At 42.5% G+C, this 23622-nt stretch overlaps 1 protein-coding gene across 1 annotated transcript; it reads left to right on the forward strand.

Moving 5' to 3' along the window:
- The first annotated feature begins 3852 nt into the window (after positions 1–3852).
- Positions 3853–23281, forward strand: LOC102458960 (interferon-induced protein 44-like). Its single transcript, XM_075936327.2, has 8 exons — positions 3853–4113; positions 8221–8726; positions 8810–8861; positions 13756–13951; positions 14164–14316; positions 15694–15865; positions 17645–17745; positions 22147–23281. The coding sequence occupies exons 2-8, from the start codon at positions 8231–8233 to the stop codon at positions 22333–22335; spliced, it is 1359 nt and encodes a 452-aa protein (XP_075792442.2). The 5' UTR covers positions 3853–4113; positions 8221–8230; the 3' UTR covers positions 22336–23281.
- The last annotated feature ends 341 nt before the right edge of the window (positions 23282–23622 follow it).

The raw sequence follows: 23622 nt of genomic DNA on the forward strand, positions 1-23622 counted from the left end.
CTTGCCTGCCAGCATGCTGGGTAAGTAGCCCCCGCAGCCCCAAACCTTTTCTCACCCTTCTGGCTCTTGGTCACAGCACTGGAGGGTTGGAAGAGGGGGAGGCCCCTGGTGGCTAGGGGGAACTAGGTGGGAGAGAAAATGCCCCTGGAAGCTGGAGGAGAGTCGGTGGGGGGAGGAGAATACCCCTGGTGGCCAGCACAGCTGGGGTGGGGGGGAGAAGAGAAAATGCCCCTGGCAGCCAAGACAGGGATGGGGGGAGAGAAAAGGCTGGTGACCAATGGGATACCCTACCCTGACCCCTTCTCACCCCCCAACTCATCCATACACCCATCTGCCACAGTCGCCTGACTGTCCCCCGCACATCTCCAAGGCCCTGCTCTGACTCCGGCATGCACACACGTATGCATGCACAGAGACACTGCTCTGCCCACACCATCAGTTCCCTGCCCTGAAGGATCTGGGCCATGCCAGGTAAGTTTGCTAGTGGATATAAAAAGATTGGAGGTAGAGTCAGGACCCTTTGGAATGCTTAGATTAGTAATTAGATTTTAAAATAATGTGTTAATTAAATAAGAAAACTCAGCCAGCATGGGACCATCATAGTTGCTACCTGAAGGGGCTTCCATCTCTGCCACCAAAGGGCAGTGCTTTACCTCAAATGCAGCAAGCAGCAGCAAGAAGCTGACTTTGATTATGGCAACAAATCTGACAGAGCAGAAGGACCTGTAAAGGTGCTTCAGAGGGATTTTTAAGAAGCTGTGTAAGTCTAATCTTCTTTTACTTACCATCCAAGAATATCTTTGTTTTGTGTATAAAGCTGGGTGTCTGTGGTCAGAATGAGATCTTCTTCTACCCTTTTAGTAGAGGAGTACTCTAGCCAGCACTTTCTAGAGATTTAGTGTTAAGTATTCATTGTTAGGTATTGAATGTTTAGTTGCTATATTGTTATACTGTTACATATTATAAAGTCGTAAGTGAATGATTATGTTATCAACTGAAATTGTTATTGTATTACTCTGTTTTTTATTTGCCACACCACTTCATTCCCTTATTATATCTATCTCTTTTCTTTTATTGTAACCACTCACTTGCAAATAAATATTTTTACAGTTTTCAAAGATTTACTGCTTATTTGTCTATTCTTGATCGGAGGGATATATCTATGTCTTTTCAAGGGTCAGCAAGGCTAACTTGCTTCCCTGGCAATTCCTTTAGGACAGGCCACAATGTTTTTAGGCAACATTGATATAGTGTAATTGAATCAAGAATCTTCTGGTAACATTTAGCCTTCCTTTAACCCCATTTTGCCCAAAGTTATGTTGTCATTTGTTTTGCCAACACCAAAGGAAAATATGAGTGTATTCTGCACATAATATTTGCACGGTGAAAACAACACCAACAGAAAAATAGTAAGTTGTCTGTGGCCTGGTCTTCATTATAAAGTTAGATCAACATAAGCTGCTTTGCAAAGAGCTGCCTTGCATAGAGTTTGCACCTAGTGTGTATATGCATCTACACTTATATTTGTCTCCTATTGATGTAAGCTACCCATTATGCCAACATATTAACATTGCCTCCCTGACTAGCCTTGAACCATGGTTAGAGAGCTCTGTTTGTCATGGATGTTATGGAAACCAGGGAATCTGTAAGTTCCTCCAATTTCCATGGTTTTTGCAGCAGTGTGGCGGATCTCAGGGGGCACCCAAGCAGTTGGCATGTGGACCGCACATTGGCTGCTGTTAGAGCCATTCACGTGGTTACATGGCCAGTTGCATGGGCTGCTGCTCTTTCTAAAATGATGTAAAAAAATTATATATTCTCTCTTGTTTTCCTGTCAGAGTATAGAAAAAATAACACTAACTTTTACAGAAATATCCAGGAAAAATAATACAGGTTTTCAGCATTTATATTATTTGTTACTATACAGATACATCTCAATATTTATATATTTTTTACTCCTTTCAGTAAAAACTTTCTGCTAACAATTCTAGTACCAATACAGGCAGTCCCCAGGTTACGTACAAGATAGGGACTGTAGGTTTGTTTTTAAGTTGAATTTGTATGTAAGTCGGAACTGGCTTCCAGATTCAGCCGCTGCTGAAACTGACCAGCGGCTGACTACAGGAAGCCCGAGGCAGAGTTGCTCTGCCCTGGGCTGCCTGGAATCAGCCACTGATCAGGTTTAACAGCAGCTGAATCTGGACACCTAGGACAGAGAAGCTGGGGCGCTGCCGGGTAGGTCCCCGCAGGGGCGGCGCTGCGGGGACCAACCGGGCAGCACCCCAGCTGCTCTGCCCCAGGTGTCCCCAAGTCAGCCGCTGCTGAAACTGATCAGCGGCTGATTCCAGGAAGCCCAGGGCAGAGCAACTCTGCCTCGGGCTTCCTGTAGTCAGCCGCAGATCAGTTTAAGCAGCGGCTGACTTGGGGACACCTGGGGAAGAGCAGCTGGGGTGCTGTGGGATTGGTCCAGTAGCACCGAGGAGCGGCGCTGCAGGACCAACCCAGCAGCCCCAGCTGCTCTACCCCAGGCGAGAAAAGCCTGGTCTGCTGGGGGACGCACTAGCTGCGCCCCCCAGCAGACCAGGGAAACCCGGACGGCGGGACCGCGGAGATGCGCAGCGGTTCTGCCCGCATCCTCCCCAGCTTTGCTCCGTGTCTCCCTGGTCTGCTGGGGGGTCTCCAGGAAGACGAGGAGCAAAGCTGCGGAGGGGCTCGGGCAGCGGGGCAGCCCAGGCGTGCCTGAGCCCCTCCGCGGCTTTGCAAAGCCTCGGGGGAAGCCGGCAGCGGGACAGCCCAGGCGTGCCTGGGCTGCCCCGCTGCCCGAGCCCCTCCGTGGCTTTGCTCCGCGTCTTCCTGGTCTGCAGACCAGGGAGACGCGGAGCAGCTTTTCTCGCCCCGGAGTACACAGGCGGCGGGACCACGAGGTCCCGCAGTCCGTGTCCTCCGGGGCGAGAAAAGCCCTGTTCGTAACTGCGGATCCGACATAAGTCAGATCCGCGTAAGTCGGGGACTGCCTGTATTTGGCAATTCAGCATAACCTTCAATAAAAACAAAACAAAACAATTTATTGGAAAAATACAACCTGCATACTATTATGCAAATAAAGGACCTTTATCAAGTCATCATCCAAGATAAGAGTAGTCCTGTGGCACCTTAGGTTATGTCTATACAGCAGCATGTCTTCATGGAATGACATAGTCTTCACTACAAGCCTTTATTTTGAAATAATGTCAAGCTGGAGGACTTTTTACTCCAACTCGTGGTAACCCTCATTTCATGAGGAGTAAGGGAAGTCAGACGAAGACTGTTCTTCCTTCAACTTCCTGCTGTGTAGACAACGTCAAAAGCTGAATTAGGCTCATTTGACTTAAGTTACACAATTGACATAGCTGAAGTTGCGTAGCTTAATTTGACTTTAGCCTTACTGTAGACATACTCTAAAGTGCCACAGGACTACTTGTTGTTTTTAAAGTTACAGACTAAAATGGCTACCCCTCTGAGGCTATCCAAAACAGATTCACTTGGCAGTCCCTAATGTAGAAATAAATCTGTGGCTTTTTTTGTAGTGTAACGGTGTTTTATTGGATTACTATTCTGTTTTTGGAACTATATTTGCAAATATAAAGCTTTTGTATTTATATATTCAATGTCTTTAATGTAAAAATAATATTTTGTATGGTGTGGCGTCTCTAATGACTTGACATAGCTCAGGGCCTCACAATGCAATACTCCCGCCCTGACCCCATCCTTCCTGTTTCCAGCACCCATGGTGAGCAGTGCTGCCATTCCAAGGTGTATCCTACTTAGTACTTGCAGGGTTAAATCCAGGCAGCTCCAGTTCTTCATTGGAGCCCGGATTCCCCCCACCAAACCTGCCCTCTTCAACAGTACTTTGCAGAAACTCCTTCTTTTCAAAGTCTGGCACTTTATTTTCCTGGGCGTTACCCCCGGCGGGTTCCCCGGAGCTCTGGTTCTCTCCGCCAGCAGGAGCTCACCCCCCCCCTTCTCTGACATTTCAGGGAGTTGTCCGAGCTGTGTTATTGGCGGCAAAGCGGTGACTTTCACTTTCGTTTCTTCTCTTCCCGGAGTCTCCCCGGCGGGCGCTCTCGCACGGTAAGACCCGCGCCCCCGGATCTGGGTAGAAACCCCGGAGCTCTTACAGGGCTACGGCTTGAGACAAGGGTTGGGGTTCACCTGCTGGCAGGCTGCTGTTGGGAAACCTCCCTTTCGCTGATGCGAGGCTCTAACGTGGAGCCGGGGCCAGGCGTTGCCGGATGGTCTCATCGCCCTTTGTTGCGTTTATAACTTGCACCGGCGCTTCCCTGCAGCAGTTCCTGCTATCGAACTGTGCACTGGCGCTTCAGACCCGACCTGAGACAGATAGACCAGATATCGATCCCCTTAGCCAGCGGGATGCTGCATAACCCAGACGAGGCTCCAGAAAACCAGCTGTGCTGTGCTGGCCCAAAGAGCCCGAATGAGACAAAACCGAGGAGTCCCGTGGCGCCCTAGAGACTATACTGCCAGCTACCAAAGAGGAAGAGGTGAAAATAGCATCAATCAGTTGATGTTACACAGCATCCCCGCTTAGCTAAAAGCCCTGCTTAAAAGAAATCCCCCTGAACATGTTGGCAAACATGCTCACAGAGAGATCTAGGAGGAGTTGGCATTCTGCAGAGATGGACAGTTACAGTGGCTGTTGAATAGAGAGGTTACAATGCATGTATTTTTGTAAACGTGTAACCGCGGAGTCCCCCCCCTCAGTGGTTACATGTCTATATGTAGCCGGTAGGTGAGCATGGTGCTAATGCTGTGTATTGGCTCCTGCCTGCCCTCCCTATGTGCTGCTGCCTCAGTGGGAGGCAACAGGGTGTGTGTGTGTGTGTGTGTGTGGAAGGCAGCATGCACAGAGAGCCATGTGCATCAGCTCCCGCGTCCTCCCTATTGCCTCTGATACAGGGGAGGAGGGGCTACGTGTAACTATGAGGGTTAACCAATGAGCCCGGCTCATTGGTTAACTGTGTACACAGGTACACATTCACTTTCCTACTGTTGAGTAGGGATGTGAAGGACTAGTTGACTATTCGGTATGCTTATCAGATAGTGGACATGCTTGTGCCTCTATCAGAAAGAGGCAGCTGGGGTGGTGGGGAGGAGCAGGTACTTCAAAGCGGCTGTGCCGCTTGAAGCCTGGGGCCAGACCCCGGGTTCCAGCTGGGTGTCCCCAATCTGTATGCAGCGTTTCAAAGTGGCAGCGCTGCATGGAGCCTGGAATCAGCTGGAGACTCCCCAGCTGATCCCAGGGTTCCCTGTGGTGCTGCCACTTTGAAGCATCGTGGGGAGCCCAGTGTCAGGCTCCTTGCAGCTTTCACCTTTGAAGTGTAGCAATAGGCAAAATACATAGACTGTTCGATTAGTTGCTATTTAACATCCTTACGGGTGAGTGCCTGAACATCCCATTTTGTGATATAATCATATAATGACAAGACAGATAGTAAAATACTCCCTCTACCAACACTTTAACCAATGCTCACAGAAGGGCAAAAATCTGTTCTTTAGTTATGCTGCTGTAATGATGAGAAGTTGTGTGGCACTTTAGGCTATGTTTACACAGCAGCGTTATTTCAGAATAATGAATGTTATTCGGAAATAACATTGTTTGCATCGACACACAAGCAATTATTTTGACATAATGTTGAAATAATGTCCTGCTGGAGGACTGCTTACTCCAACTTCTGTAACCTTCATTGCACGAGCAAAAAGGGAAGTAATAGGAAGAGTGCACTCTTTTGAAATAAGTGCTGTGTAGACGTACACAAATTCAGAATAAGCTATTTCAACTTAAGCTACTCAATTAGCGTAGCTCAAGTTGTGCAGCTTATTTCAAGTTTAGCCCTGCTATGTAGATGTACCCTTAGAGACTAACAGATTAAATGTGGATGCATACATGTGTATATTACGATCTTGTTCAAGTTATAACTATTGGCATGTCACAGAAATATAATGCATGATTTATTCAAAGTGATTGCATCTTTGACTCTTTAGTTATCTTGCACATTAACAGTTAATAGTGAATGTGTTATCCCAGTGTTTCTCAACTAGTGGTACAAGTACCCCTTAGGGGTACTCGAGAAAAGTCTGGGGGATACATCAACACCACTGAAATTTGGAGAAAACTTAATTTTTGTTATAAGTTTTACAGTGTTATATTATTTTTGTACTTTTTACACCCAAACATTTCATCACCTGCCCAGCTACGATTAAGTTGTTTAAACAAATGTGTTGCAATGGTAGAAACAATTTTGTGTGTCTGAAAACTGTAGGTACTGGGGGTACTTATAATGTTTTTAAAGGAGTACTTTATAAAGAAAAGGTTGAGAAACACTGTGTTAACCTAACACTAGCTCTATCTTCAGGCTGGGTGGAGAAATTCTTAAAATTTTAGTGATAATAATTGAAATCTTCATCAACTTATTCATGTCAATGTATTTAAATATCAGAAAAATTGGCTCACCATTGCAAGAGAAGTCAGTTTTCATGTATCCAAAACATGGAGTGCTGGGTCTAGTTCTTCCTGATACACAGGAAGCATAGCATATGTAGGAACCACTTCCCTACCAATAGTAGAATGTCGAGTTTCCTATTTTCTGTTACATAATTCTAATGTATTTGGAGAGAGGAATACTTTTGGAAATCTTGTGAAGAATGTTCTTTTTAAATTTTCTAAGTCTGGAGACAAGACAAGAACATACAGGGAAATATAATTGCACATTTCTGAGCAAAAACTGTGCATTGTGCCATACAGAGATTTGTTAATATGAAATCAAGCAATAAGTGGTCTTGAAAGTTCTGCATATTTACAGATAAAGGATCCAAAGAGTAAAGGACAGCTTTATTTTTCTTTATTTCTATAATGAAGAATAATAAACCATCTGACATGATACTCAAAACTTTGAAATCCAATATAGGCAGATCCAAATTGTCTAAAGGCATTCCTTATAAAAAAAAAAAGGCAAGCCCCCACCTCCCCAACCTGGCTGTACAACAAAGATTTCTTTTGACAGACTAATCAGTATGAAAAAATAGCCTCCCTCCCCCAGAAAATATTAAGAGAACTTAAAAAGAACAATTGTTATCAATCAAAACAACCACTGCAGTGAGAGAATAAATGAAATATTGCAAGGCAAGGTGAAAAACACAAATAACATTGATGTGTTCGTTAATTATTTCCACTTGTCACACAGGTTGCAGAATTATTAAACCAATCTTGTATGGTTAAGGAGTCAGTAAAAAACCCAGGAAAAATGAAGGTCTACCAATTTGTAGGAATTCACTGATATTTGTAATAAAAATCCTTAGTTTAAAAAATATAATTAAATTAAAATAATAGTGCAATATATTTTATATAGGCAGCACAACTGGTGATGGCTTTTTTAATTTTTTCTTCTTCTGTGCTTTTTAGTTTTGTATAACTATGAGCCTTGCAAACCCTATGTACTTTGCTCATGCAAGTAGCTTTCAAATTAGGGTTCGCAGGACTGGCTCTGTGCTTTCAACTGGTAGGGTTGCCAGGTGTCCGGTTTTGAACCGGACAGTCTGGTATTTGAGGGTTCTGTCTGGGAAAAAAATTAAGAAAATACCAAATATATCTGGGTCAGTCCCACTCCCCGCCGACTAATTCTTTCCCCCTGCTGTCCCCCTCAGCCAGCCCCGCTCAGTTCCCCCCCCATCCGTCCTGGCAAGCTCCACTCCCCCTGGTCCCCTCCCGGACAGACCTGCTTCACATTGGCTGTTCCCCCCCAATATCCCCCGGCCAGCCCCACTGCTCCCAACCCCCCCCGCCAGCCCTGCTTTCTGCCATGTATACCCCAAATTAAATAAAAAGCAAAGCAGATAAGTTTCACTGTGACTAAACAGCAGAATAAAAGAGGCAGTTAGAGGCAAAAAGGTATCCTATAGAAATTAGAGGTCAGATTCTAGTGAGTAAAATAGAAAGGAGGATAAACTGTGGCTAGTCAAGTATAGAAATACAATAAAGCAGGCCAAGAAAGAAATTGAAGAACAACTAGTGAAGACATAAAACAGGATTTTTTTAATACAGCAGAAGACTGCAGAATTTAATGGGGATAAATTCCATCTTTGGTGATTTGAGTTAAAATAATAATACATTCCTCTTCTTGTTGCACTTGTATTTGTGTAACATCTCTTTTGTCTTTTTAGATTAAGAAGAATGGCTGCTGTCGTATCTAGATTAACACAAGATGAAGTAAAGCAACTGCAAAATCTGTTGGGAAGCAGACACTTCACTCTTCTTTATAAGGGAAGCATACATGGCTATAATGCTTCTGTATTTCATGCCAAGTGTGATGCCCAAGGGCCAACTTTAGCTGTAGCATATAATGGAAGTGGTTATATTTTTGGAGGCTTTACATGTAAGAGCTTTAGTTCATCTGGAGTGTACATAAATGATGAGAAGGCTTTCCTCTTTAGATTAAAAGAGAAAGATGGTGTGCTCAGCCCATTGAAAATTCCTGTTAAGGCTTCAACAGGTGCTGTATATGATCATAGTTCTAATGGCCCTAATTTTGGAGGTGGAGCACTACAGTTGCTGGTCCAAAATACGGCAACAGCAGCAACAAGTTCCAACAACACCTACACATACAATGTTGCTGATTTGCATGGAAATGATGTAGGCCTTATAGAATGTGAGGTGTATCGAGTTGAAGGTAAGTTGATGTCAAAAGAGAAAATGTATGCTGAGGAAATTATAGCTGTGTACTTTTAATGTTACATGTTGCTTTCCCCCTAGATATTAGCAGTTTCCTGGAATCTCCATGGAGAAAGATTACATGGACAACTGAGTAAGTTAACTGTTGTAATCTATCACTGCAGTGATCTGTAGCCACCAAATGCTGTGGTGATGTGAGCTACTTAAGGAAATAACTACATGTTGTTAGAGTAGACAGACTTGTATTATATGAGATACTTATCTTAGGTATTAATAAGGCACCTATAACCATAGTGTCTGAGCAGTTCACAATCCGGGGATAAGTCCAAAATGATGATTTCAGAACAGGTCAAACTTGAATGGGTGATGAATGTCTGAACCAAACTAAGATACATGAAGAGCTACACTTACTCTTAGCCACACTAAGTCTGCTTTGGCAGAGACTTAAAATGATATTCCAGAGGCAGCAGTGCAGGGGAGAGAGTAGAAGAGGTGGCACCCACCTGCCGCACTGTGCTGCTGCTTCTGATACAGAGGCAGCAGTGTATGTGGGGGGCATAGACAAGTGGGAGGGCTGTTTACAACAGTGCAGGTTAATCAATGAGCCCAGACTCATTGGTTAACTATGTACACATTTACACTTTCACTTCCCTATTACAGACCATGATTAAGAAGGTAGTTACTTATCTGGGCAATTCCCAGAGTGGCATACTTATAGCGTGGCAAATAGGGTATGTCTACACTACCCTCCTAGTTCGAACTAGGAGGGTAATGTAGGCATACCGCACTTGCAAATGAAGCCCGGGATTTGAATTTCCTGGGCTTCATTTGCATAAGCGGGGAGCCGCCATTTTTAAAACCCCGCTGGTTCGAACCGCATGAGGAGTAACGGTAGTTCGAACTAGGAAGCCTAGTTCGAACTACCTAGTTCGTGCCCCGTGTAGCCGCGCTGCACGGGGTTCGAACCAGCGGGGTTTTAAAAATGGCGGCTCCCCGCTTATGCAAATGAAGCCCGGGAAATTCAAATCCCAGGCTTCATTTGCAAGTGCGGTATGCCTACATTACTCTCCTAGTTCGAACTAGCGGGGTAGTGTAGACATACCCATAGTGTTTTTGAAACATTTAGAAAACATTGTGCATCTCAGCATAGAATTATAGAAATGAGGGGCTGATAGGGACCTCAAAAAATCATTTAGTCTAGCTCTGAGGCAGAACTAAATATACCTAGACCAAGGGTTAGCAACCTATGGCATAATTTTCATTGGCACGCAAGGCAGGAGCTCAAAAAATTGAAGCCTGCTGTGGCTTCAACTGCCCCCAGATTCAACATGCCACAGCAGCAACCTGCCCACCCGCCACAATCCGGCCTCAGCCCCAGTGGCAGCTGGCCCCCCATGTGGCCCTGGCTGCCAGAGTGTCCAACTGAGCATCAACCCCGGGCCAACAAAAACAAAGTTATAGTGCACAAAAAATTCTAATCGAAACCCACCTACCTTCGCAGCAGCACTCACTTCCTCCTCCTGGAAGGTGAGTGTTGTGGCTGCTCTCGCTTATGGCGATTGGGACCAGGACAGGCCCAGGGCCGTGTTGGGGCTGGCTGCTCAGGCAGCTGCGCTAGTGGCTAGAGCCACATTGTAGGGCCAGCTGCCGTTAGGGCTGAGGCCACATTATGGGGCAGCTGCTGCCAGCATTTCAGGCCTAGAACACGTGGCAGGCGGGTGGGTTGCTGCCGCAGTGTATTGAAGGCACGACCAGGTGGGTGGCTGCCGTGGGGTGTTGAAGCCATGGCCGGGGATGGGCCAGGGATTGCTGGTCGGCTGACTCTGACAGCCAGGGCCACATTGGGGGCCAGCTGCCACTGGGGCTGAAACCGCATTGTGACAGGCGGGCAGGTTGCTCCTGTGGCATGTTGAATCTGGGGGCAGTTGAAGCCAGAGCCGGACAGGTTGCTGCCGGGGTATTGAGACTACAGGCTGGCAGGTTGCTGCTGGAGTGGGGGAGGGCTGAAGCCGCAGGAGGGCAGGTTGGAGATGGGGATGGGACCGCAGCTGCATTGGGGGGTGGCTGCTCAGGTGGCTGCTCTGGCATGCCATAGGTTGCCGAACCCTGACTCAGAGGCTTGAGTGCTGCTTAAAGTATCCAACTGTGAGCCCAAGATCAGAGAACTCAGCAAGGCAAAGCAAGGTCAAGGATCACACTAAACAGTATGATCTGCATCTTAATTTATTTATATATGAAGCTGCTGTAAGTAGGACTATTATTGACTTTAAAAAGTATCACTGGCACGCTGACCCATAAATAGATGTGAATAAGTTAAATCTTGGCATTCCACTTCTGAAAGATTGCTGACCCCTGACCTAGACCATCCCTGACAAGTGTTTCTCTAACCTGTACTTAAAACCTCCAGTGGCTGGGATTCTGCCTCCTGCCTGGGAAGCCTATGTCAGAGCATTATTATTCTTATAGTTAGAAAGGTTTCTGAATATCCTAACCTAAATCTTCCTTGCTGCAGATTAAGCCCATTACTTCTTTTCTTGCATTCAGTGGACATGGAGAGAAATTGATCACTCTCCTCTTTATAACATATTTGAAGACTGTTATCAAGTCCTCCCTCAGTCTTATTTTCTGAAGTCTAAATATGCTCAGTTTTTTTTTAGCTTTTCCTTACAGATCAGGTTTTCTAATTTTTTGATTATTTTTGTCAATTTCCTCTGGACTCTTTCCAATTTGTCAATGACTTTCTTAGATTGTACTGACCACAACTAAACCACAGTCCTCCAGCTGAGGTCTCACCAGTGCAGAGCAAAGCATGACAGTTCGCTGCATTTAATATTGTCTCTCTGAGAAACTGAAACTGCCATCTCTATGGAACTTCCTTTTCCCTTTCATTTTGTTCCAATGGGATATTATCTACCAGTTCTCGTAGTTTGATGTCTGTTGTCCTCATTCTGCTGTTTTCACTCCTTCCTTTCCTTAGAATCATGAAATCTATCATTTCACCCAAATTCCTTTACCTATTCTTCCCTGTTATTCTGAATCAATCTAAAATGATTGCTCTCTACTTCCTTCTTTCACTGTCTGAAACAAAACATGGTCTCCAATACAGTCAGAGGACTTGTTAGACATTTTTTGTTTTGCTATATTACTTTTCCAACAGATGTCGGGGTAGTTAAGCATTTTCCATGAAAAAAATGTGCTTCCCCTAACCATGTATGCTGTACAACGTTAGCTGTACAGGATGTTCTGTCAAAGATGCCACTTGTCAACAGTGTAAAAAGACATCTGTATAAAGCATGCCACAGTCCTCACTTTAAAAATCAGGAACACGAAGTCACTTGTGCCTTATGCCATCCCTCTGAGTGTAGAGAATGGCTGTTTACCTCATCCTATTCAGAAACTCTTGCTGTGTTGACAGCTGTACTCCCAGGCAACAGTCACACTCCAATGGACCTGTGCTAAATATTGGTTCAGCAGTGTCAGTTCTACCTGATTTTACTTGTTTGCGATCTTTACACAATGCACAGCCTACAAGACATAAGCTGCATTTGGTAGTTTATAGTGCCTGTACTTGGTTACCGGAATACATGTGTAAGGCATGACAAATTCTTTGCTCTCTATACATAGGTAGTAAAAACGGATTCACTCAAGCCTCTTACTATGTTTTAGTCTTCTAACACTTTTTGCTTAATAACTTTTAGTCTACTTCTAAGCTTGTTTGAATGAATGCAACTTTTCTGCATTACCTGTCACAGGGTCAGCATACAGAGATAATTTTCCCCTGTGACGTGTCAAAGCAACAGTTTTAGGCAGCATTTGTTGAATGTATTTTCAAAATTTTCAAAGTTGACCACTGATTTGGAGTATGCAGACGTGTCAAAGCAACAGTTTTAGGCAGCATTTGTTGAATGTATTTTCAAAATTTTCAAAGTTGACCACTGATTTGGAGTATGCAGACTGAGACATCAGAGGCCAGATTTTTATAGGCACAGAACACCTATAAACTCCCATTGACTTCAATAGAAACTATTGGTACTCAGCACCTTCTGAAAATCAGGCCTGAGGGTGTTTTAATTGGGCATCAACAATTAGAGGATATCATAGTTAAAGATCCATTCCATATGTAATATCAGCATAAAATCCTGAGCATAAAGTGATTTGACTCTGTGTGAAGGTCATACTCTGAGAGATCTGGTTCTTCTTCAGTTGCTCTTGCATGCTCTTTACCCATGTTATCAGGAGGCTTTCCAACATTCTATTAATGCACGGACAGGTACATGTTTTGATTCTACCTGATGCAGCTATAAGGCTGTCTCTGAAATGTGTGGATTCACAGGATTGAGCCAGATCTAGGAACTTCAGAACATGATGCCTGGTGTAACCATGGTCACTCTGGGTGTGTGTACACTGCAGCGTTTTTCCAGAAAAAAGGCCATTTTTCTGGAAAAACAATATTTGTGTCCACACTACCATGGAGTTCCTTTGACAGAAAGTTGAAAGAACAGAGGTTTTTTTCTGACAGTGGTAAACTTCATTCTACGAGGAAGAAGCCTTTTTCCGAAAAAGCTTTTTATGAAAAAGTCATGTATGGATGCAGAAAAGGGAGTTATTTCGAAAGAAGAGGCCTCCAGGAAATAAAACAGGTGCCCTGGTGCCCGTGCCATCTAGACTAATCACAACTTAAATGCGAGATAGCGTCCAATCAATGTGGACGCTATCTTTCAAAAAAGCACATCGCTTTTTTGTTGCGCATTTGCCGTGTGGACGCTTTCTTTCAAACTCAGTTTTTCTGGAAGATATCTTTTAGAAAAGCTTCCAAAAGAAGCTTGCAGTCTAGACGTAGCCTCAGGCTGGTGCAAAGTCCTCAGTAAATTGTATGTTTTATGATAGTTAAAGGTGGAGTATATGGGAGGATGTGGGGATGGAAAATATTTACAGTTTCCTGATTTCACTGTGCCTATATGCAGTGCAAAACATGTGCTGTGATTTCATGGATATTTAACACTATACAAATCTTTTTGTCTTACCAGGGAAAGAGAGAAAATAATGGAGGAAATCAGGACTTACAAACCTTATTTAAATTCAGTGCCACAGATTCGGATTTTGGTCATTGGTCCAATTGGAGCTGGGAAGTCCAGTTTTTTCAACTCTGTGAATTCTGTTTTTCGAGGTTATGTGACAAGCCAAGCCATAGCAGGATCTGATAACACTAGTGTGACTACACAGGTAAATTTTTGGTTCTAATTATATAACATCTAAACCAAACCACATTTTCTTAGTTAAAAATCAACATTTTCCCCACTAAATAGGAAATCCAGAAATAGTCCATGATTGTCCCCACTGAATTCCATGCATCTGCTTGTGAGGAGAAAGGTATTAACTCAATGTTTTCCAGCTATGTATAATTACATATTACTTCTCCCCCCTGCCCCCAATAGTACAGAACTTACCCAGTTAAAGATGGAAGAGATGGCAAGCCTCTGCCTATTATCTTCTGTGACACAATGGGAATAGAAGAAAAATCAGGAACTGGTCTGGAAATTGATGAAGTGTCCAACATAATAAAAGGCCATGTACCTGATAGATACCAGGTAGGATTTCTGCAATTCTGTGCAATTCAAATAATATCTTTAAATGTTTCTTTACATGTAAAAAAATATTACGTCTTACATTTAATTACAGTGGAACAGAGTATCTACTGTGTGTAATATATTCTTGCATATGTGGTACTATGCAGTAAAAGCTTATGAGTGTTGATCTCAAGTAAGATGCATTTGAAAAGTGATATACTATGGCAAGTTTGTGTTTAAGTCCAATTTTGCACTGGCCTGTACTTTGTGCAATCTTTTACAGTCATGCTAAGTTGATGTGTAAATTGCTGCGTGGGAACTGTTTGCCAACCATTTTATTTGGGTACAAGCAAAGGGAGAATCAGCCACAAAGTGTAGCTGGTTGAAATATTTTGAACAAAAATGTTTTAAATAGAAAAATGGATTTTAACTCCCCAAGTTTCTGGTGTCTCTTAAAATTCTTTTTTTTTTTAATTGAAAGATATTTACTAAAAATGCAATCAATTTCATTATTGAAATGATTCTCTAAATTTTTGTATTTTTTTTCCAATTGGAAACCTAATTTTCAGGAACTGAACATTTTAATTTTTGTGTGTGAAAGAATTTGAAAAATGAGGAATAGGTTAGCTTGGTTAAGCAGAAACAATCTGTCATTTTGAATATTTTGAAAACATTGTTTTAAAACATTGTAAAGAGCAACTTCCATATTCAAACTTAGTACAGTGTCTTTTGCCCTGGCTTTTTGTCTTGTCTAGTAGATGGCTGCTGCCTATATAGGCCATTCTAAATACTAACTTTTGCACTGTGCACGAGATGCAGACTTTGGCTACGACTACACTGCACCTCTCTTGTGCAAAAGCCTATGCAAATGAAGCACAGATTAGCCTATTGCTACACTTCATTTGCATAATTAATTAGGGGCCGTTTTTGCACAAGAGGCTTTAGCACATAAAAGAGCTGTGTAGACAGCTCCATTTTGCGCAAAATTCCCCTCTTGTGCAAGAGCCGTTCTTCCTGAAAAAATGAGGAAAAATGGCTTTTGCGCAAAAGTGGGGTTATATGCAAAAAGGCGCCGTCTACATAGCTCCTTTTTGCACAAAAGCCTCTTGCATAAAAATTGCCCCTAATTAATTATGAAAATGAAGCTCGGCAAGATAAGTGAGTGTGAAACTGGGAATTAGGAAATCCTAAATTTTAATCCTGACTTGACCACTGCATAGTTGAGTGTAGATGAATTATTTTATCTCTCTGTATATCAGTATTCCTCCTTCTAAAATGAATTAATAATACTTGTCTCCCTGCTCCAGAGGTGTAGTGTGGGAATCAGTATTTGTATAACCCTTTGAATATTCAGTTCTTTGGAATTATTATTTATTATTATAAAACATTTCCTTGCAGTTTAATCCAGCTGCCACACTTCGTCCGGATTCTCCAGGCTATATCAAGAATCCTTCTCTGAAGGATCAGATTCATTGTGTTGCATTTGTTATTGATGGGTGCAAAATTGAGATTCTCCCTGAAAAGCTGGAAGACAAGCTGAAACAACTTAGAAGAAAAGTGAACCAGTTTGGTATGTTTTATATATCCTAATACCACAGAACAGAATGAAATGGGCCTGCCCAGGAGGTAATCTGACTTTCAAGCCTGAGCCCATTGCATTATTAGGGGCCTGAAGTACTTCTAGGAGCCAGTGTTTATCTTTGATGTGGGAGGAGGAATTGCCACATATAGCTATTGAGGTTTACATGCTGGCTGGTTCTCTAAGCATTATTATGGTACTCTGGAGCATCAGGTCCCTCACCTGGTGAAGATACGGGCACTGCATTGAGAGAACAGAGGAATTCCTGATCACCTCCATTTTTCTTTACTGTTTAATTTTACAGTATGCCTATTGTGTTTCTGCTCCTCAGTACAATAGAGCCCACCTGGGCTACATCTATACTGCAAGGCTTTTCTGCAAGAGGAAATGCAAATGGAGCGCTCATTTGCATATGATGCGCTCACATTTGCATTTCCTCGTCAGATCTCTTTTGCGCAAGATATTTTTGTCTAAAAAAGAGCTGAGTGGATGGCTTCTTTTTGTGCAAAACCCCCCTTTTGTGCAAGAGCCGTTCTTCCTGAAAAAATGAGGAAAGGCAGCTCTTGCTCAAGAGGGGGTTTTTGCGGAAAAAGGAGCTGTCTACACAGTGCTTTTTTGCGCAAAAACCTCTTGTGCAAAAGGGATCCGAAGAAGAAATGCAAATATGAGCGCGGCATATGCAAATGAGCACTCCATTTGCACTTCCTCTTGCAGAAAAGCCTTGCAGTATAGACGTAGACCTGTTAATACAGGCCCCAAGAGAGAACTGTGGGCTTATAGTAATACATCTTACCAGGAAAAAAACCATTTTGATTTCATTAATAACTTTAAAATACATATAATCCCAGGCATTAAAACCTTTTAAAAAAAGGAGCAAAGGTAACATTGCTTCATTTAACAGTGGCACTTGAGATGGAAAGCAACAAAGAATGAAAAGAGAACTGAAGCTTGCGAATGCTGCTATGGTTATGTTTGGACCCAATAGCTGGAACCTGATTTTCTCCTCACATGATATGAGTCCCTTTCATAGGGCAGTGGACTGGGATATAACCTATGAGGGGCTGTGTCTAGACTGCATCCCTTTTTCATAAAAGGGATGCAAATTAGACATATCGCAATTGCAAATGAAACGGGGATTTAAATCTCCCCTGCTTCATTAGCATAAAAATGGCTGCCACTTTTTTCCGGCTTGGAGCTTTCATTTTAAGAGGGATAAGGGATCTTTCAGAAAAGGCTTTATTTTCCGAAAGATCTGCGTCTAGACTGGCGCTTTTTTCTGGCAAAGCTCCGAGCCGGAAAAAAGCGGCAGCCATTTTTATGCTAACGAAGCAGGGGAGATTTAAATCCCTGCTTCATTTGCAATTGCGATATGTCTAATTTGAATCCCTTTTACGAAAAAGGGATGCATTCTAGACATAGCCAGGGTGAAAACAGGCCCCAGTTGTGCTGTGGAACTTGACTAGGTATGCCGTGTTTTTTGAGACCCCTGTTTTGAGTCATTACTTAGCCCTGGCAGTCTTCCAAATTAGATGATTAAGTCTTTAAATTTAGTGATACTATACTGGAGGAATAAAAGTCATTTTGTATACAAAGCATCTTCCCACCAAGACAATTGGGGCACTGTCCAATAACTGTTTAATATTAGTTTAATAATTAATCTTTTTCTAAAGATGCTGTGCAAAAGAAAAATACTTTCACCTTATGTTAGCAGTAGTTCCAATACAGAAACGATGTAAATTAGATGTAAAATCTTACTCATTTTTTGTATAGGGGTCCCACCACTGGTTTTGCTGACGAAAGTGGATGAAATTTGTCCTGCTCTTGAAGAAGGCATCCAATGTGTGTACAAAAGTAAAGCTGTTGAGAAACAGGTGAAGTATGGCAGTGTTTAATATAGTACTAAATATAAAAAACTCAATCGCCTTGAATAAATCAAGGTATTGTAATACTCTACATCTGTAGTACTTACATACTCTCATATTCATACACACATTCTTATTCTGGTTTTGTAGGCACAAGCTGAAAATATAACTAAATTTAATACTTCAGGTTTTGGTTGAACCCACAAAATAAGACCATAAGAATGGACAATCTGGGTCAGACCTAAGGTCCATATAGCCCAGTGTCCTGTCTTCCAGTAGTGGCCAATGCCAGGTGCCGCAGAGGAAATGAACAGAACAGGTAATCATCAAGGCTACGTCTAGACTGGCCCCTTCTTCGGAAGAGGCATGCAAAGCAGGCAAGTCAGAATAGGGAAATCCGCGGGGGATTTAAATATCCCCCGCGGGATTTAAATAAACATGGCCGGCACTTTTTTTCCGGCTTGGGGAAAAGCCGGAAAAGAGCGTCTAGACTGGCACGATCCTCCGGAATAAAGCCCTTTTCCGGAGGATCTCTTATTCCTACTTGCAAGGCCATGTTTATTTAAATCCCGCGGGGGATATTTAAATCCCCCACGGATTTCCCTATTCTGACTTGCCTGCTTTGCATGCCTCTTCCGGAGAAGGGGCCAGTCTAGACGTAGCCCAAGTGTGATCCATCCACTGTTGCCCATTCCCAGCCCTGACAAACAGAGGCTAGGACACCAGCCCTGACCATCCTGGCTAATAGCCATTGATAGACCCATCCTCCATGAATTTATCTAGGTTTTTTTGCTATCCTGTTAAAGTTGGCCTTCCCAGCGTCCTCTGGCAGAGATTGCCACAGTTTGAGTGTGCATTATGTGAAGAAATACTTATGTGATTGTTTTAACACTACTGCCTGTTAAATTGCCTAGATCTTACATTATGGAAGGAGGAAATAACTTTTCCAAATTTACTTTCTCCACACCATAAAAGATTTAAGACTTGTTAAGGTGGATTCTGAAGAATAAAACTGGATAATAGGAAAAGATGGCAATACCAGAAACCTGATTAAAAATTAAGGGCCAGATTCTTTTCTCCTACCTCACTTTATATAAAATAACTGGAGTTTGGCCGTAACTGGCCAGCTGCAAATTACCCTGGTGTAAATAGGAGTAAAACTAAAAGTTAAAAAAAAAGAAAAAAGGAAAAGAAAGGAGAGCTTCAGGGGGGAGAAGAAGTAGGAAAGAGCTCTGTTCTGTTGGCTTTTTTTTAAAGCTGATGTTCTTTCAGAGAGGAAAAACACTACTGGATTATTTTTGTACAGTCCCTACATGACCAGTACATAGAATTGTCCTCTTGGGGTGTGTCTAGACTACATGACTCTGTCGACAGAGCCATGTAAAGTAGTTTACTCGACATAGTCAATGAAGCAGGGATTTAAATAATCCCCACTTCATTAAAAGAAAAATGGCTGCCGCGCTGTGCCGACAATCAGCTGATCCAGCACAGCGCGGCAGGTTAGACACGGTGCGGTCAAAAAGGGAAACCTTTCACAAGGCATACCGGAGCAATTGACAAAGGCTTCCCTTGTCGACCGTGCCGCGTCTAGACTGCTGCGCTGTGCCAGATCAGCTGATTGTTGGCACAGCGCGGCAGCCATTTTTCTTCTAATGAAGGGGGGATTATTTAAATCCCTGCTTCATTGACTGTGTCGATGGAGCCATGTAGTCTAGACACACCCTTGGACTCCTTGCCCTGTCCCATGCTGACAGAGTCTGACACAGGAGAGAATCCATAAAGGTTTAATTACCTGCAATATTTAATCTTGTATAAATATATACTTGTCATGGCTCAGTCCCCCAACCTGACACTCTGCATGCAGAGATGGGGGGCTGGCTAGCAGAATAAACTCTGTAAAACCTGTTTCTGACACTCCCAGAGACAAACTTATCCTGTCTCAGTCTTCCTGAGGTCCAAGAAAAAAAGATAAATCAAAATTCGTTGCCACCACCCAAATGTACTTAAAAAGATATAAAATAAACCCTTTTCCAGGGAAGAGCTCACTTGGGAATCCCTTCCCTAAGGCAAAGCTCTTCCTCCTGTCCCAACCTCCATTTTGTTTGGAGTTGGGAAAACAGAGGGAATCCACAGAGAACAATGGACTCTGCCCAGGTAACGAGGCATGTAAACTTCAGGACACAATTATCAACCAATACTGGTTAATCAAAACAAAAAAAGGAAAACTGATAGAATCATAGAACACTAGAACTGGAAGGGACCTCGAGGTCATTGAGTCCCTGCCCTCTTTTATTATCAAAACAAAACTACTGTTGCAAGCATAGTAAATTGACTAGGGGTAAATAGCCATGAAATTACATAGACTCAGGGAAAGTCCCTGGGTTGTAATCCTTAGTTACAAAAGAGAAAAACAATTAGCCAGCTCAGACATGGTTTCCAAACTCCCAAACAAGGAAAACAATTAATTCTAATGGACTATCTAAACTTTTCCCTACTTACGCATTTCAACAAGTCCATTCTTTGAGAGAGACCCCGTCTCCCATCTCTCTCAATACTTGGGAGAAACGGCTCTGATCTCAAAACAAAGAAGAGAGAAAGAAAAACCCCTCTGGTCTAGTTTGAAATTCTTATCTGCATTTTTATTGGCTGACTGCCCGAACCCCTTCTCTAGGTGCATCTCTAGTTGCTTAACCCTATCCTCATTCTTCAGGTAAGTCAGACTCTTCTTAGAAGCTCCTATTTATGACAATACCCCTCTGTGGAGAGCTTGTAAAATGCTTCCATTGTGCTTTGTTAGAATTTTACACCTACTCTGAACTCACATTGCACAGCCATAAATGCTAACCCAAAGTGAAAGATTGTGGAGAATCAGAGGCTGCTGGGGATTTGCAATTCCCAAATATGGGGGCAGGCCTGGAGCTATTTCTGTCTTCAGCAATCCTCAGAGGTATTTAGGCATTTAACTTCCATTGATTTCATAATTTTGAGGAATGTGGTCCAAGTGACCATGGCTACTTTCTGGCTGCTTTGTTCAACAGAAATAGTTCAAAGGGACTGGTTCAGTTTCTAGGGTAGAGTCCTGACCCTAGGCTTCATTCTGTCCTGGATCTGAAATCAGTTAATCACAAGGGAAAGGGCTGTCAGGAAGCTGAGTGGTGCTCCCTGAATCTGTGGGCTGGCTCCAGTGAAACATAGTTCCAGAGGATCCGTCTTAGAACATAAAAACAGCCATACTGGGTAAGACCAAAGGTCCATCTAGCCCAGTATCCTATCTGCTGACAGTGGTCAATACCAGATGCCCCAGAGGGAGAGATCACAATAGGATATCTTCACGTGATCCTTCCCTTGTCCCCCACCTCCAGAGAAACAGAGGCTAGGTTACCATTCCTACCCATCCTGGCTAATAGCTATTGATGGACCTAACCTCCATGAATCTTGTATCAGTTTTATACCAGTGAAGATTCACTAGAATCTTCACTGCCAAGTTATGATCAAAATCCAATGCAAAGGAGCTAGATTGGCCAATATAGTGCATTCCCCTGTATCTAGAGAGGGTAAATATGGACGTCACTGCAATAATACCAGAGATGAAAACGTAGGGGCTTCTCTCTAGATTGTTATAGTCCGGAGTCCTGGGTATCACCTCTGAGATTAAACAGAGGGTTTGGGCCTCCAGGACTTTATTCAGTCAGGCTATGTCTAGACTGCAGGCTTCTTTCAGAAGAAACTTTTCTGGAAGAGATCTTCCAAAAAAACTTCTTCCGAAAGGGAGCATCCCCATTGCCAAAGCGCATCAAAAAAGCAATCTGCTTTTTCAAAAGATAGCGTCCATTCAGTGTGGATGCTATCTCGCATTTAAGCTGTGATTACTATGGACGGAGTGGCCACCAGGGCACCTGTGCTTTTTCCTTTTTCCTCTTCTTTTGAAAAGAACTCCCTCTTTCCCATCCACAGACACCTTTTTCTGATAGAGCTCTTTTGGAAAAAGGCTTCTTCCTCATAGAAAGAGGTTTACCAATGTCAGAAACCCCCCTCTGTTCTTTCAGGGTTTTTTTTAAAGAATGCGATTGCAGTGTGGACGTAAGTGAAGTTTTTTTCAGAAAAATGGCTATTTTCCCCAAAAAACTCTGTAGTGTAGTCGTAACCTCAGTTTCTATCAGAGAATTGGCTAAAGAAGAATAAAATAAAGTAAATATGATTTTGTACTGTAGCTCCTTCAAAATGTGGTTGCCACTTCAGTTGCAGGATGGATAGAATTTCAAAATGTGTGGTAAAGTTGTTATACCTGCAAGATAAGGGGGTTTGAAAAGCTAAAATACTTTTCAAAACTTTTGCTTAGCTTCTTCAAGGAAGATTTAAAAAATAGTCAGGGTGCTCTTTAAGACAATCCATTTTGTATCTTTTCCACAGATGCGGATAACTGCAGAGAAACTTGGAATCCCTCTTGCTCAGATTTTACCTGTTAAAAACTACTGCTCTGAGTTGGATCTTTCATCCGAAGTTGACATCCTGATACTTTCTGCAGTGAGGCAGCTAATACGTTTAGCAGAAAGCTACCTTGACAATTTCCCTTTTGAGAAACCAAAAAAAGAGCTCTAACATGATGTTTACTGTGATGCTGGATATTTTATGTGCTAACCTTTTAAAAATCCTTGATACCAGAAGCCAAATTTAGTGCTGCTCTAAGCAGTGTTTCTCAAAGTGTTCTGCGAAACCACTTTGAGAAACCTGGTAACTGGCCACAGCTCTCTTTGGACCCCTTTTGAGTGTCCACACACATCTTTTTGCGCAAGAAGGAGGTTTTGTGCAAAAACCCTATAGTGTAAACATAGCCTCAATAAACACACCGGAGCATCCAGTTAGCAGGTTTCTCAGAGTGGTTTCACGGACCACTGACTTCAGAGGAATGGTACTTGATTATGTTAGTGGTGAATTTGGTCCAAAGGTTTTATATCTTGCTACTGCTTATGAAGATTAATGGTATTTTTGAATGCATCAAAGTCAGAATAGATTCTCCAGCTTTCAAGATGGGATTCCTTTATTTAAATATTCCACATTCTTACTCTGCTCCTAACCTTCCAGTCAGAAATGGCCTTTTCTACTAAAAGAATTGTTTACATAAACCTTTTAAGAAGTTGGCCCTTAATAGTCTTTGTGAGTTGCTTCTTGCTAAATCTAGTTCCTGTGCATGCCATATATTCTTTATTTTTATTCTTTTGAGTTTATTATACTATTTAGTAAAGTAGTTTTTGTACCAAAATTTTGTAGTTAAATGCACATACATGAACACGTGACATGACCTGTGTGTTCATATTTCTCACTGACACGATTATAAAGATTAGAGGATTGTATTATAAGCAAGAGTTAAATTGGTAATTTACATAACTAGTCTGGACTAGTGACGCCAACTAGGAAGTGTGAATTAGTCTAATTGTTTTGTGATTTCATCTGTTTTTCAAAAAGCTGTTTACGTTTAAAAGAATTGAAATACTAGGTTGTAAAACATTTATTAGATTAATTGGAAAATAAATTACTGCATGTACTTTTTCAAGCATTTTCTTTATCCAGGTTCAGGATTGCAGTAATTTTGCAAGAGGTTTTGTGCTTATTGAAGGAGTGGGTGGTGAGGTTCTGTAGACTCTGATGACCAAAAAAATCAGCCTAGATGGTCAAAATAGTCTTTTTTGCCCTTAAAGTCCATGAGAAGAGGTGAGACAGAGATACAAAAATACTACTTTTGCTCTTGCTTACACTGGTTAAACCCTGCAGTAACGCTATTGACATCAGCATGTACTTCAGATTTGTACTTGAGAACAGCATTTGTGTTCGATACTTCATGAGCTGTAATATCAAATGCAATGGTAGCATTAGAAAGAGTATTTCTAT

Source organism: Pelodiscus sinensis, chromosome 9 (genome assembly GCF_052426305.1).
Source record: "Pelodiscus sinensis isolate ZL-2025 chromosome 9, ASM5242630v1, whole genome shotgun sequence".
NCBI lineage: Eukaryota > Metazoa > Chordata > Testudines > Trionychidae > Pelodiscus > Pelodiscus sinensis.

What these genes read in the sequence shown, in the direction of transcription:
- LOC102458960 (XM_075936327.2), top strand. Translation starts at nt 8,231, where the DNA reads ATGGCTGCTGTCGTATCTAGATTAACACAAGATGAAGTAAAGCAACTG. An exon ending in AAGATTACATGGACAACTGA is followed by an intron (nt 8,862 to 13,755) that starts GTAAGTTAACTG and finishes TTGTCTTACCAG; the next exon opens with GGAAAGAGAGAAAATAATGG. An exon ending in ACACTAGTGTGACTACACAG is followed by an intron (nt 13,952 to 14,163) that starts GTAAATTTTTGG and finishes TGCCCCCAATAG; the next exon opens with TACAGAACTTACCCAGTTAA.